Consider the following 13,941-nt stretch of genomic DNA (forward strand, 5'->3'; position numbering starts at 1 on the left):
GACAGTGCTAGAGCATGTGAACGAATAATAATAGTACCTGGTCAAAAAGACCTGTTACAGACTAACAAAATTCCTCCCCCTTGTCAACAGTTCGTCAAAATTTCAGAGCCTTCTTCTTCCCTTTCCTATTAAATTATGTTAACATTTTTATTACTCTTCTTTCCCTTCCCCTCCCTAACCTCATTAAGAAAATAAAATGAAAGAAAACATCCTTTTTTTTTAAAATTTAATTTATTTTACGAAGTAATATTGTTGGCGTCAACTATATAAAAATTTTTAGACTTCTTCCCCCTATTTTTTTGAAATAACTAATGGATATGACTTTACTATGATTAAAACTTAATACTGTAGTATTATAAAAGAGTAACTTTACAAAACACAATTTTTCTTATACTTCGTTGTGTTTTTTTTTAAATTGATGTGTAAATGGTTATAGCTAATATATACGGTAACACACATTATATTAAACAAAAAAGCATGTTGAGATGGACTATTTCAAGGTTCATTAACATCTAAAAGTTAAAAAAAAACTAAAAACAAAGAAAACAACATAAAAAGTTTTTTTTTTTTTCAAAAAAACAAAAAAAAAATTAAAAAAAAAAAAAAAACTGCGTTGGTTTTTTTTAGTCGCAACTCTATTCCTACTTAGTTTTGCATAAAGGTTCAATTAAGGTTCCTGTTGTGCGCAAAATATATTTAAAGTTAGGTTTTTTTCATAACAGACATAAAATTTTAAATATGTTTAGCTTATATATTACATAAATATTCATACCTTCAAAAGTGGTTTCGCTCATTTTAATTTTTTAAATTTATTATTCTTAAAGCATGTTTCTCATCTTTATTAGTGTTTCTAATTTGCCTACTAAGTACTAATTCGTACGATATTTGCAATTTTATAGGCAATATGTTTATGCAAGATAAAATTTTTGTTGATGAGAACACCAAGAAGTTTTGTTACTCTTTCGCAACTAATTTCTATGCTTTCAATGTTTAATTTTGGAAAAGAAATCTCTTTGTTTCACTTAAAGGGTGCAATAACGAAAACTTTGTTTTTTTTTTTAATTAAAAAAAAGTTTATTCGCTTTACACCGTATTGAAATATTTTCTAACTAATCATTCATTTGAACAAAGAGTCAAGGTATATCTTATCCTGAGATAAAAATTATTGGAAAAATTGTTGGAAAAATTGTGATACGTGGCAGAACATGATAAAAATAAACCAAAAGTTGAAAAACGCTAGCACCTTGTGAATGCACAAAACCTTTTTTAAATATTTTTTACAACATCTATGTCATGTAGAAGTAACAGTTTCAGTCTTTTCGTGATTATGATTCATCATTTCTGCAGGCAGATGTTCCACATTGGTCTCTGCTGTATTTGAATATGTTACAATCAAGCTAGCTGTACTACCTATATTATTTTTTGTATATTTAGTTAGATATTCGGTAAGATCTAGTGATTTCACTGTGCCCTAATAACTGCTTAAGCGACGTATTACAAATTATAAACATCAAATACTTTGTATTTGACTTCGTTGCCAGAGGTGCATTTTTTCTAGTTTTAGAATATATTGACTTTTCAATTTATCTGTTAAAAACCAATTTTATCAAATGCAGTTTTGAGATTTTCTTTTCTAAGCTGCTAATAAATACTACAACAAAGTCTTCAATAATAAAGCAAATATGAGTATTACTGATGCGTAATATATACATACGCACAATGAATGTACAAATTACAATTTTACTTTTTGTTTTAAATATTATAAGACGATATCTTTTAACTTATCGATTCTACATACAGTTATCACAGAAATAAATCCATATAATGTGATTAAATGAAAATACTACCGTAGACGATAAATAACATGTGTTACCTTCCAAGTTTTAATTTTAAATTTGGAAGGTAGCGCACATTATTAACACATGAACTTTATTGACCAAGGCCATACCATCAATAATGTTAATTAATGTATTTCCAGGCATTTCTTCTTCTATTATCGCAATCTCTTATGTTTCGAAAAAGTCTTGTACTTCATGCAGAATTATTTCTTTATCATAGGTGAGTAGTGGATGATCACTTAGGTGAGCAATGTGTCATCACATCTTGAGTAAACAACAATTTTGGTACAACCGAAAAGTCATAGCTACCGATGCTTTTTTCCAAATTAAGCTATAGACGTCTTATTGCACTATTTAAAAAATAAGATAATAAGTTGCGCTAATTTTTTAGTTGAAATAATTTATCACCTTTTTTTGTTTTCGCAACTTTGGCTCGATTTTTGAATGTTTTCAGACTACGTATCTTCATCGGCGACCAAATGGATACGTCTCCTATGAATCTTTTAGTAACAAAAAAGCGGTAGAGCTCCGCTCTGATCATTCCACGGTAAACTAAATCGTCTGCTACTTTTTTCGGTAAAATGGCTTTAAACACAAAATTAAGAGCCACCTGATTTTTGTTAAAAATGATTCCAAATGTGCCAAATACATTAATAAATTTGTTTACATTAGACGAAGTTTTTTTGTTTGTAGATTCCACAAGTTGGTAGTGTTGTTTGCGAAATTGTAATCTAATATTATTTTTTCGAAAAAAGTTTTTGATATGGAATTTAAAGCATGAGACATAAAGTAAAAACAGTTAAAGCACGTTGAATTTAGTGTGATATTAATCACCCCTCCTGTTATTATAGAAAGAAATGCTTGACTTGTTGACTTTTTTGAAATAAGCCTTGTTGAACAATGTCTCATTAATTTTTTTGCATTTTTCTACAATAGTATTTAATGGAAAGTACAGTAGCGTTTTCTCAGCGCTTCCTTTTGAAAACTCCTTTTAAATTATTGGTGGAAGCTTTTGCAAATGCAATTTTATTACATTGCAAATATCTGGGTAAAGAAGCAATAATTATTTTTAATTAAATTAAAAAGTACCCAAATTTGATCAATGATGCAAAAGGAAGAAAGATTGACCGACAAACGTGGAGACTCAAAATCTTGAAAGTTTTTATTGGGTGGGTTTACAGTGCTGAACAATGAATTAGAAATTTTTAATTTTTGAACAAAATTACGTTTTGAATAGAAAATTCATTGCAAAATAACAGTAATACTTGCACAAAAATATGTAGGGTATGTAACTACATGTACATATATGATAATTAGATAGTATATGATAAGTGTTTATCATCAAACAGTCTTTAATATTGAGATGATCCCCCTTTGTTCTTGATGACCTGAGCAACGCGTCTATGCATACCCTAAATAAATTCGGCAGCAAATCGTTTGAGACGTTTTTCATGGTGCCACACACGTATCAAACGTTCTATCAAATCACGTTTGTTAGTGGAGGGCATTTTTAAAACTTCACGCCTTAGTTCGTTCCACAATCCTTATATTGGGTTAAGGTCGGAACTGTTCCCCGGCCAGTCCAAAACAACTATGCCAAGAGCATGAAAAAACGCCATCACTGCTTTTGCAGTATGGTATGGAGCGCCATCCTGTATAAATATTCCTCTCTTTTGTCCAAACCATCCCCTTATTTGTGGATAAAGTTGATTTTGGATGATGTTTCTGAATTGATCTTGTCTCATAGTACCTTCAACAATATGAAGCCATCCTGTACCGAACACGGATATGCAACTCCACACCATTACTTTGTCAGCATGTTTCACTTTTGAAATTGTAAAGGCTGGTAAATCACGTTTAGTGCAACCTCTACGAACAGAGAGAACTCTTTCCAGCATGGTTTTGATCGACGACTCGTCCGAAAAGCAGACCTTAACAAACAAAACAAAAAGTTTAACCATTTTGCTATTCAGTTTTTGCTTAACCTTAACCAATAAATATTCATACTTAATACATGTACATGTAGATAAATTAGTAAAAAGTACAATAAGAGTAATAAAGTAAATCAGGAAATGTAAAAACTTAATACTTACCCAAGACCAATTTTCAGCTGTTCAATCACGATGCTTCAAAGCCCATTCAATGCGTTTCTTCTTAATGGCATTGTTCAGAAAAGGCTTTACAGTTGGTCTGTAGTCCAAGTATCCTTGTTCCACAAGCCTCTTCCTTGTTGTTCTACTACTGTCGGTGACATCATAGAGTTGCCTTTGCCTTGTCAGCTCGACAGAGGATAATTTGCGACTCATCTTACATAAAGATATGAGTTGACGATCATTACGAGCCGTCATCTTCCTTATTTGTTTACAGTTTTTCCAATTCGAACTCAGAATACCATTATCAAATTTAAGTCTTTCTTTAATTTTAATGACAGAAGCTGGTGAAATTCCATGTTTTGTTGCAATATCCTTACTTTTGATTGAAGAACACTGGAGATAAGCTTTAATTTCACGTTTTTTACAAGGGCTGAGGTCAGAACCTTTTCCCATTGTATCAATTAACTTACAATTATTACAATAAAGCTAATCTAATTACAATAATCTTAAGAAACAACAAAACTGTATCATATATTTAAACAAATAAAGATTGCATACCATTAAAATACCGTTCACTCATGAAACACGTTTCGTACAATACCTATATTTACAAAATTCATGAAATTATATATAATATTCAAACCGTCACAAAGTAAGCAAAACGTCACGTAAACAAACAAAATTGCGTCTTGCATCGATATTTGTTGGAATTTCAAAACCTATACACTTTTTATTTTTAAAATTTGTATAGGTTTTGTCATTTTTAACATATTTAATATATCTTAGTGGGCTATTGGTATACATTTGCTAAAATAGACAGAAATTCGAGAAATTTCTATTTCATTGTCCAGCAATGTAGTATAGCACAATTATTGATTAAATAGACAGGTGCATGTTCAAGTTTAAGATACTATATGCGCTGTATCTTGATCATTTCTCCTTTAGCATTCAAATTAATTTGAAATGCAGTACATGTTATTTTATGAAATGCAGACTTCCTGTTAGCAGAGACGTTCTTAAAGTCAATATTATCAATAGCAAATGGCAATGGCATGCCTATTTGAATATTTGGAGGTATAAATGCACATTGAATTGTTGACATGTTTTAAAAAACAGTGTTTCCTAAACCATTTTCAATCGTTCAAACACTATCAATAGGAATGGAAAGTGCAAGATATGCAAAGCTACCCACCAGCGTCTAATTGCAGGATTCCTTATGTAATCCAATGTCAACTGAAAAAGGTGTTTTGAGCAATGTAAGATTTGCTTCATGCTTTATGCTGCCTTTAAAATAATTTAAGAAACATTATTGATTATAAGATTTTTGTTAACTTGACTTGAGTTACATTTTGCATTGGCCCAAGTATTACTCACCTTACCAAAAAAAATAAGGATGTTGGAGTATCAAAATCAGTAAAAATTCCGTCAAATACTTATTTTCACTGCAGCAGGGCTGCTTTTGGGATTATTTGTGCTGCTTTTACCGGCTTTGTTTGGTATTTGCTAAAGCAGAAGTGATGGGACTTTTTCAAGACCTTTTCAGGAATAATTTCTCAAGACTTTCGTATCGTACAATTCTGTACGGTACGGAGGTCTTGAAAAAATTATTCCTGGAAGATAATCTTGTAGAAGTTTCTGTAAGTAACGCTTGTAAACCTTCAGTCTAGTCATTATTCCCAATTGAGCTGTATTGGTGTTTTGATATAATTTGTATTGGTATCCATACCAAAACCATCTTCTTTAAAGTTTATATCGGGAAACTAAAGATTTCTATATCTGCGATGATGAATTTCTTCTTGCTTTGTGTCAATTTAACAGATCTCTGCGCTGTTACCCAACATTTTAACTTCACTTGACATAATTTGCAAAAACATCATCAAAATATGACGTACTTTTTATTTTAAGAAAAAATTCTTCATCTTTAAACAACATGGAAACTTTTAACACTTTTTTCCTAGTCTCTGTAAATTCTACTTTTTGAAGATTACAATCCATTGATTCTGTGTAAAATCAACTTGAAATTTTAATCAGTTGATACAGATCTAGCAAAGCAATTAAACGAAGATTTTTACATTTCTAGAATGGTTTAAAGCAGTCGGAAATTTCTCGCTTTATAATTAAATAAAACCACAAAAATGCACCCTTAGTTTTTACTATAAGCATCAATTCAATTCATTTAAAGCACTTAAAAGAAAGATCACCTGGATCCGACCAGATCTCCTCAAAACTACTCAAATGCGTCCCTTAATTTTTAATTCGTATTGAAACCTTTTATATGCTAAGTCTGCTGTTTAAACAGTATTTATCTCACTCATTTATGTCTTATCAATGAAAACTACAAACATGACAACTATCGCTAAATTACCAAACCCAAGTGACTAGTCAGACTTCCGTCCGATCTCTCTCGCAACCCACTACTTCAAAGACATTTAAGAAGAGTTGTCTCCAAATTTATTATCGAATTTACACACACCATCTTAGAAAACAGCAAGCAAAATGGATGCGAGTCATAGAAGACTAACATCTTACTAATAACAAAAAGAACAATTATATTGCAACAAATTTTGACTTTGCTAAAGTCTTTGACGTAGTTGATCACAAGGTTCTTCTTACCAAATTATCAATATACTACCCTAAATTGTTTATTTCGTGGATTGCATCGTACCTAAAAACCAGATATAAGAAACTTATACTAAGGGAATACCAACAAAATGGTGATCTATGGAAGCTGAAATCATCCCTGGCAGTGCACTTTGACCCGATCGTTTAATGCTCTTTAAACTTGATATAAACGATACATTTGACTTCAATACTCAACTGAACAAACTTGTTGATGACATCCTTACATATATTGTTGGAGCCCTATACCACTCAACCCTACTACAGGAAATTTGCAACAATGTTAACACCTGGTGCATCAAAAATAAAGTGTTATTAAACATACCAAAATAAAAAATCATGAGCATACGAAGTGATAAACTTGACACTTGCCCACCACCAATTGTTTCCATTAACTTCAAATCACTCGAAAATTTAACATCATATAAAAACCTAGGATTGGATATAAATATAGAAATAAATACCTACCAACAATAACAGCGCATAAAACCAAAATTCTCCTTAGCTCAGTACCTAATTAAAAGTGTAAAAAAGCTCGACTTTCATAGCGAAATACTTGTAACAATATACAGAAACATTGGACTTAGTCAATTGATCCATAGTGCCCAGTTATTGTTCGCAGTATCAAATAAAACATGAAACACAGCAAATACATCTAAAAAAGCTAAAATTTATAGGTATTAGTCCAGGAATCGCCAGAACATAATATCACGTTGAAAGCACCGATACATACGTTGAGAATATATGTAAAAAAATCTTAAAACAAATTCTTAGAAACACAAATCATCTGATGTACATAAAGATAAAAAATGGATCTAAAACAACACTAATACAAAACATCAACTTTGGGTTCAAGATAGCCACTGCAAATACAGCTTACAAAAATAATTTTACCCAAAGAACATTGCGTCTTATAAGAGCTGGGAGGCATAGCTAGCACATTAGTTAATCCCAGCAACTATAAATTTAATCACCATAATATATGTTTAAATATATTTGCATGTATGTAAAAATTCTGTTTTTCTAAATTCTGAGACCATTGAATTTAAATAAAGATCTATAAACTTAAAAATCAGCACTCTGAGTGAGAAGCTTTTTTTCCATCTAGTTCCTCTCATAGTATTAAGCTTATCCTTTTGTAATAATCCTCTGGGTTGAAAAGTACTTTTGTCTTAAACAGACACCTAAAAAACTTTTAATGATTGCTTGTGTTTTTTAAGAATATGAGGTGTTTGAATTTACGTAGATAAACGAAAAGTTATCATAACCAGTGTAATCTAATTTTGTTTTTTGAAATGTAAATTTTGAAAAACAAAAAAAAAACTTATTTTTTACAACTATCCTCCCAGCAAACAATAAGTTTTTATCTTTTTCGTTCTTCATCCTCCATTTAATAATAATACTTAATATTTGAAGCAATAATATCAAGTCAAAATTAATTTCTTAAAGCTTAGAAATGTTTTTAAAGACCGAAAAAAATCAAAACATTTAAGTTGGTACGTTTTTACAAGAAGCATTGTAAAAAAATAAAATATCAATATCAAAACACTCAAAATGATACAATAGTAAAACTACGAAGTATTCTATTTTATCTAAGAAGTTACATTAATGTCAAAATCGGGGGGTTAAAAAAAAAAGATTTTTGTCTACATTTTGCTATGAGGACCAATTACGTCATAGCACGTGTTATAAAAAATAAAAATTTAGTGACACTTGCAATTTTTCAAATGTTTTTTATACCTAGAACTTAAACCAACAAAAAGTTTATTGTAACAGGTATGTGCACAAGTAGGTACATAGTGCCTACTTGTGCACATACCTGTTACAATAAACAGACTTTCGGGCGGACGTCATAATGGACAAATGGCTGAAAACATTAGGCTGGTTCAGCAAAGCGTTGCAGATAGTCCTGAAACATGAACAAGAAGAAGCTTAACACAGTTCGTTGTATTGCGAAGCACACTTTTTCGGGTTATGAAAAAAGACTGCACAACTGAACGAATTTGTAAACAAGGCAAATTGCATAAATTGTGGAACAATATGTGCAATTTGGAATATATTAATTTGGTTAATCTTCATTTTAATGTATTAATGGCTATTATATGAAAAAACTTAAAAATTTCAATTAGGATTCAAGCATTCAACGTTCGAAAATTAAATACTTTCTGCAAAATAAAATTTAACACACTAAACTTTTTCACTGATATCTTTGATTTGGTTAAAGCTTTTGATTAAACTTTATTTATTTAAAATTTTAAAAGTAGAAATATGAAAGCTAACAAGTAGAGCTATAACAGAAAAATACATAATACTAAAGAACTAGACAAAGGACACTAATCTATATTTGTTTATAGAAGTTGTCGGTAAGTATTAAATACAATAGAGTGAAGCATCACTAGAAACCAGCGTAAAGCAATTTTTTCTGCGAACCATATCTACTTAACCCGGCCATACTTTAATGTGTCTATGATGGATTTAATATTTATACATAGGATTTTCGTAAAAGTAGTATTGCATATAGAAAATACAAAGGATGAGATCAAATAAAGACATTTAATTAAAGTTTTTCCATAAGATGTTCGAGATTATATATGCATAAGGGTGTTTTGATTTACCCTAAAAAAATGTCTTTGTTGTCATTTAATAAGATAGTTGTCGCTCGCTAGCCAAATGTTTTATATCCAAAAAAATGCAACAATCTTTTGGCTATATTTGATGCAGGTAATCTAAGGTGCTTGAACGAGGCTGAGCCATGAAAGCCCACAGAGAAATAAGAAACATTTCTATTAAAAAAACTTTTTATATAAAGGAGGATAGTAATAAAAACAAAGAAAAACAAACAGATGTTCAGAATAAACACAGATATAAAAAAAATATATATATAAGATTTTTAATGTACAATATGTCATTCAAAGGCAAACATTGTTTGTATGGTCCAAAGAAAAAAAAGGCATATTCAGAAGTTGAAAAAAAGATTAAAGCTGCTGCAAAAAGAGTGAGGATGTGAGTCACTTTAAATAAGGACTTGGATAAAGCATGTTGAATGTGTCTTTTAAACAACTAATACCAAAACATTCTTATTTATGGAACTACTTTCAAATTTAAATCTTCACATTTTGTAAAAAAACTTGGTTGTGACAACTTTTATGCAATCAATGCGTAGTTAAACAAATGGGGAAAAAACAACCCTTTGATTTAAACATTGTCAGGTGGAACTTGTTAAACCAAAGTTGGTTTTACTTAACCCTGATGGTGGTTTATTCCTGAAAATTTATATCAAACAGTGATTTGTGTCTAATATTTTGAATAATAGGGTAAACTTGCGTAAATTTTTGCTTCGATTCTTATGTTTTTCAAACAACTGTATTATACACTGAAGGAAGCTATAGATCAAGTTATGGAAAAAGAGCTCATAGTTCTTAATCAAGTTGCCGTAACGAACAACTAATGCACATCAAAGGCAAATGAGTTGCGCATGTCCGTGAAATTGTATAATACTTTGCACTAAAAAAGTTTACATTGAAAGTGTTTCTATTTAAAGAGCAACAAACTGGTGAAAACTATGCAAAAGCACTTAAAAGTATTCTTATACACTAAATGTATCGATTGAATTAAAACTGAGTATTGTTGATCAGATATTAAGTAGTGCATGTGCTCTAAACAACAATGCGTCTTTAATGACTAAAGAAAGAAGATCTGTTATATGATCTAAATTATCTGTAATGCAGGAACTAAAAGCTAGCATACTCATTAAAAGGCTTCATAAATGGACAGCTCTCAGTACTTTGATGGAAGGTGCTTGTTCTTTATTTGACGCAAATTATCTCAAAAAACCCTTTACTTAACGACTAGATGGAACAGTCATTATGATATGTTGCACGTCATGCTTTGACTAAAGGTCCTACTCATTTATTTATTAGATACAGAACTAATCAGGAAAAAACCATGCCTACTAATGAAGAGTTACTTAATAATGTTCTAGTGCTATAATCTTTTCAAAAATTTTTAATTTTTTATCGTGAAACACAAAAATCCAAACGGACATGTCACTGTGGGAAGTGAATAAAGAAGAAAAATTTAAATTGAGAAATAAAAAAACAATCATTCTACTCAGGGAAGCAACTAATCAGCAGAGAAATTCATGAAGGACTTATTATCAGAACTAAGTTAGAGATTTAAAGCAAAGACCCTAAGTAAAATAAATAAAGACAAAGACCCTTTAATTGTTAAAGAAAAAAACCGTGTTTTTTTTTTAACAACCAAAGAATAATTTGACAACTCTAATTTATTTGCCTCAAGTCCCAACAGTAATACTGCTGATAACGAATCCAATTATGGTAATACACAAAGCTAGGAGGAAAAAGAATAAACTTATATTAGAGAAGGTAAAGACATGCGAAAATCAACTTTTTAAATTGAAAATCGACAACAATCATCAAAAAACAAAAAGAATAAAAATTGAAGGTAGTGCAGACAGTATATTGCAGAACTATTCGGCACCTAAGCATTGTATTATATATTAATATCAAATGGTCATGTGCTTCACAATGATTGCAATAAAAAGAAGTAAATAAATCTTCAAAAAGCAACTCTACATATATTTTGTTTATGATAAATTCCAAAAGTTATGGTTTCAATTTTTACTCCTTAAGATATTAAATAAGTCTTTTCATATATATATATATATATATATATATATATATATATATATTTATATATATAAATATATATATATATATATATATATATATATATATATATATATATATATATATATATATATATATATATATATATATATATATATATATATATATATATATATATATATATATATATATGTATATATATATATATATATATATGTATATATATATATATATATATATATATATATATATATGTATATATATATATATATATATATATATATATATATATATATATATATATATATATATATATATATATATATATATATATATATGAATATATATGTATATTTTATATATATATATATATATACAAGGATAACAATTTTTGGTAAATCTTTAATCAACTATAAAAAATAATCTAATTCTGATATGTGATGCATAAATATACATTAATTTAAAAACTTTAAACAAAAACTTTATTAAATTAATATTGTAAAAAATTATTTTACTTTTTTTATCAAGTTTCATACTATCTCCCTTTTTCATAATTCTTGATTTTGTAGGTAAACTCTAAAATAGTATTAAAAATTATAAAAAGTTATTTTTGCATTCACCAGTAAAAAGCAAAACTTTGTGTAAAAAAAACTTAGATTAAATTTCTTTTCCGTTTAACAAATATAAAAAAGACACAAATACATAAATAAAAGCAAATATTGTTAAACATTTTTAAGAAGGTGAATTGAACAACCAAAATCGGTTGCTCAATTCACCTTCTTAGATAAAAACTAATCTACATTCTGAAGCCATAATCTTGTTTATTTTCAAAACCAATTATAGTTTTGCGTTTCAAAACTGATTGCAATTGTCTTTCTACTTCATGTTTATAAGCATTTTTATAAACTTCTACAACTCCCAGTAACTTTAACCTTTGGAGCTGTCTGAAATATTTATTTTACTCGGAAATGTCTCTTGCAATTTTTTATTAAATCTCTTTTCTTTTCTTGCAGAAAAATTGGTTGGATTAGTTGTGACAAATAAAAATTATTTTTCACATGTGAATTTATTGAACTTTAGAATTGAAATGGTTTTTTATTTCTTCATTTGATTTATTACTCTTTTAATTTTTTTACTTCAGTCTAAATCTTTCTTTTTTTCTCCAAATATTTCAACTTTTGTTAAAATAATAACATTATGACAATGTTTTGACAATATTGCAATATTATAACCAAACTGTAATTAAACGGTCTTTAATATACTTTATATAAATGTTAAATATAACTTTTATACATTTAAACTAAATACTATATCATACTATGTTATATATATATATATATATATATAGATATATATATATATATATATATATATATATATATATATATATATATATATATATATATATATATATACATATATATAAATATATATATACATAATATTTGCTTTACTTTGAAATTCTGAATAGGAAATTTAATACTGATCTTTAGACAGCGTCTAATTTATCAAGAAATTTATTGTTATTATAAATTTCTCATTTAGATTCGTAGATTCGGTTCAGTCAAAAATTTAAACAAACACTCTATAGTTGACAAAATAAAATCCAAATTTTAAAAGTGCTCAAGACATTAATTGAAACTCGTTTGTTTATATTTAATGTTTGAAGTTTAGCTATACTTTATTTATAGTCTTAATTATCCCCTAGGAATCCAAGGTGTTTCAATTTATTATTGAGATCGAGTAAAAACCGTTAATTTTGTTCTTATATGACTGAACTTTTAATGGAGATAATAAATTCGATTTTTTTATTGATGAGTGTTCAACTTCGATAACTAATTTTTGTAGCGCATAAAAAAGAGTAGGATTATATTGTCTGCATAAGCAATAATAATGTATTAAACTACTGTTGTTCCTTTTTTTCGGTTTGAAATAGTTTGATTTTTTATACTAATAAACTTATATATGAAGGTAATGCTTACATACACCAGCGTCCATATTTATAAGTATTCAAACAGAATCATTCTCTTATTAAGTAAAAATAAAATAATTTTTGGTTGCAATCACTAGTAAATTGAACTTATTAGTATAACCAATATAACATAATATATGAAAAGGGTAAAAACTTAATCTTTTTTGATTAATGAAAAGATTAGCTTAAAAATCAAGTTTTTTAAATGACAAACTTGGTGCCATCACTCATTGATTCAATTGAATAAACTTTTTTTATTAATATTGCCTAAACATGATTGATGAAAGTGTTGATACTGCTTTATCCAATATATTTTACTGTACTCAGTCGTATTTTTTGGATGTAAGCCTTTAGAAATAAACAATTATAACTTATGGTCTCCGGATGGTTTTCACACCTTATCAAGTATGCACTAAGGCATACTGAATCATTAAAAAATTTTGCATACAAAGTTAATGCTAAGTCTTGACAAGAAAGATGAAGCCAAGAACTCATTTATGGCAGCCCTGGTTCAAGATATTTTGCAGTTTTGAACATGATCCCTCTTCCAAATATTTAGCGACCAATTTTATAAAAAATATTTGATTTTTTTATCTAAAATAGAATTCAAATTCTTTAATACTCTATTCTTTAAAATTTCGAACTGAATAAAAAAGTGCAAAATTTTAATAATAACAATACAATTTTTAAAGAGGGCGAGTTTATTTAATTTTAATTTTCATTTTTAAAATTCATTTCATCTTACTTGCCATAATAATAGCAAAATTGTC

General features: G+C 28.3%; 1 protein-coding gene across 4 annotated transcripts in view; it reads right to left on the reverse strand.

Annotated features, from left to right (window-relative positions):
• The window catches only part of LOC136074922 (uncharacterized), a 70,645-nt gene that overhangs the window by 36,341 nt on the left and 20,363 nt on the right, over positions 1-13,941 (reverse strand). For all 4 annotated transcript variants that reach the window (XM_065787131.1, XM_065787132.1, XM_065787130.1 and 1 more), the window contains exon 4: positions 11,715-11,775. In XM_065787131.1, the coding sequence (XP_065643203.1) occupies positions 11,715-11,775 (61 nt within the window). The remainder of the gene's footprint in view (positions 1-11,714; positions 11,776-13,941) is intronic.

The sequence above is a fragment of the Hydra vulgaris genome, chromosome 01 (assembly GCF_038396675.1).
Source record: "Hydra vulgaris chromosome 01, alternate assembly HydraT2T_AEP".
Classification (NCBI taxonomy): domain Eukaryota; kingdom Metazoa; phylum Cnidaria; class Hydrozoa; order Anthoathecata; family Hydridae; genus Hydra; species Hydra vulgaris.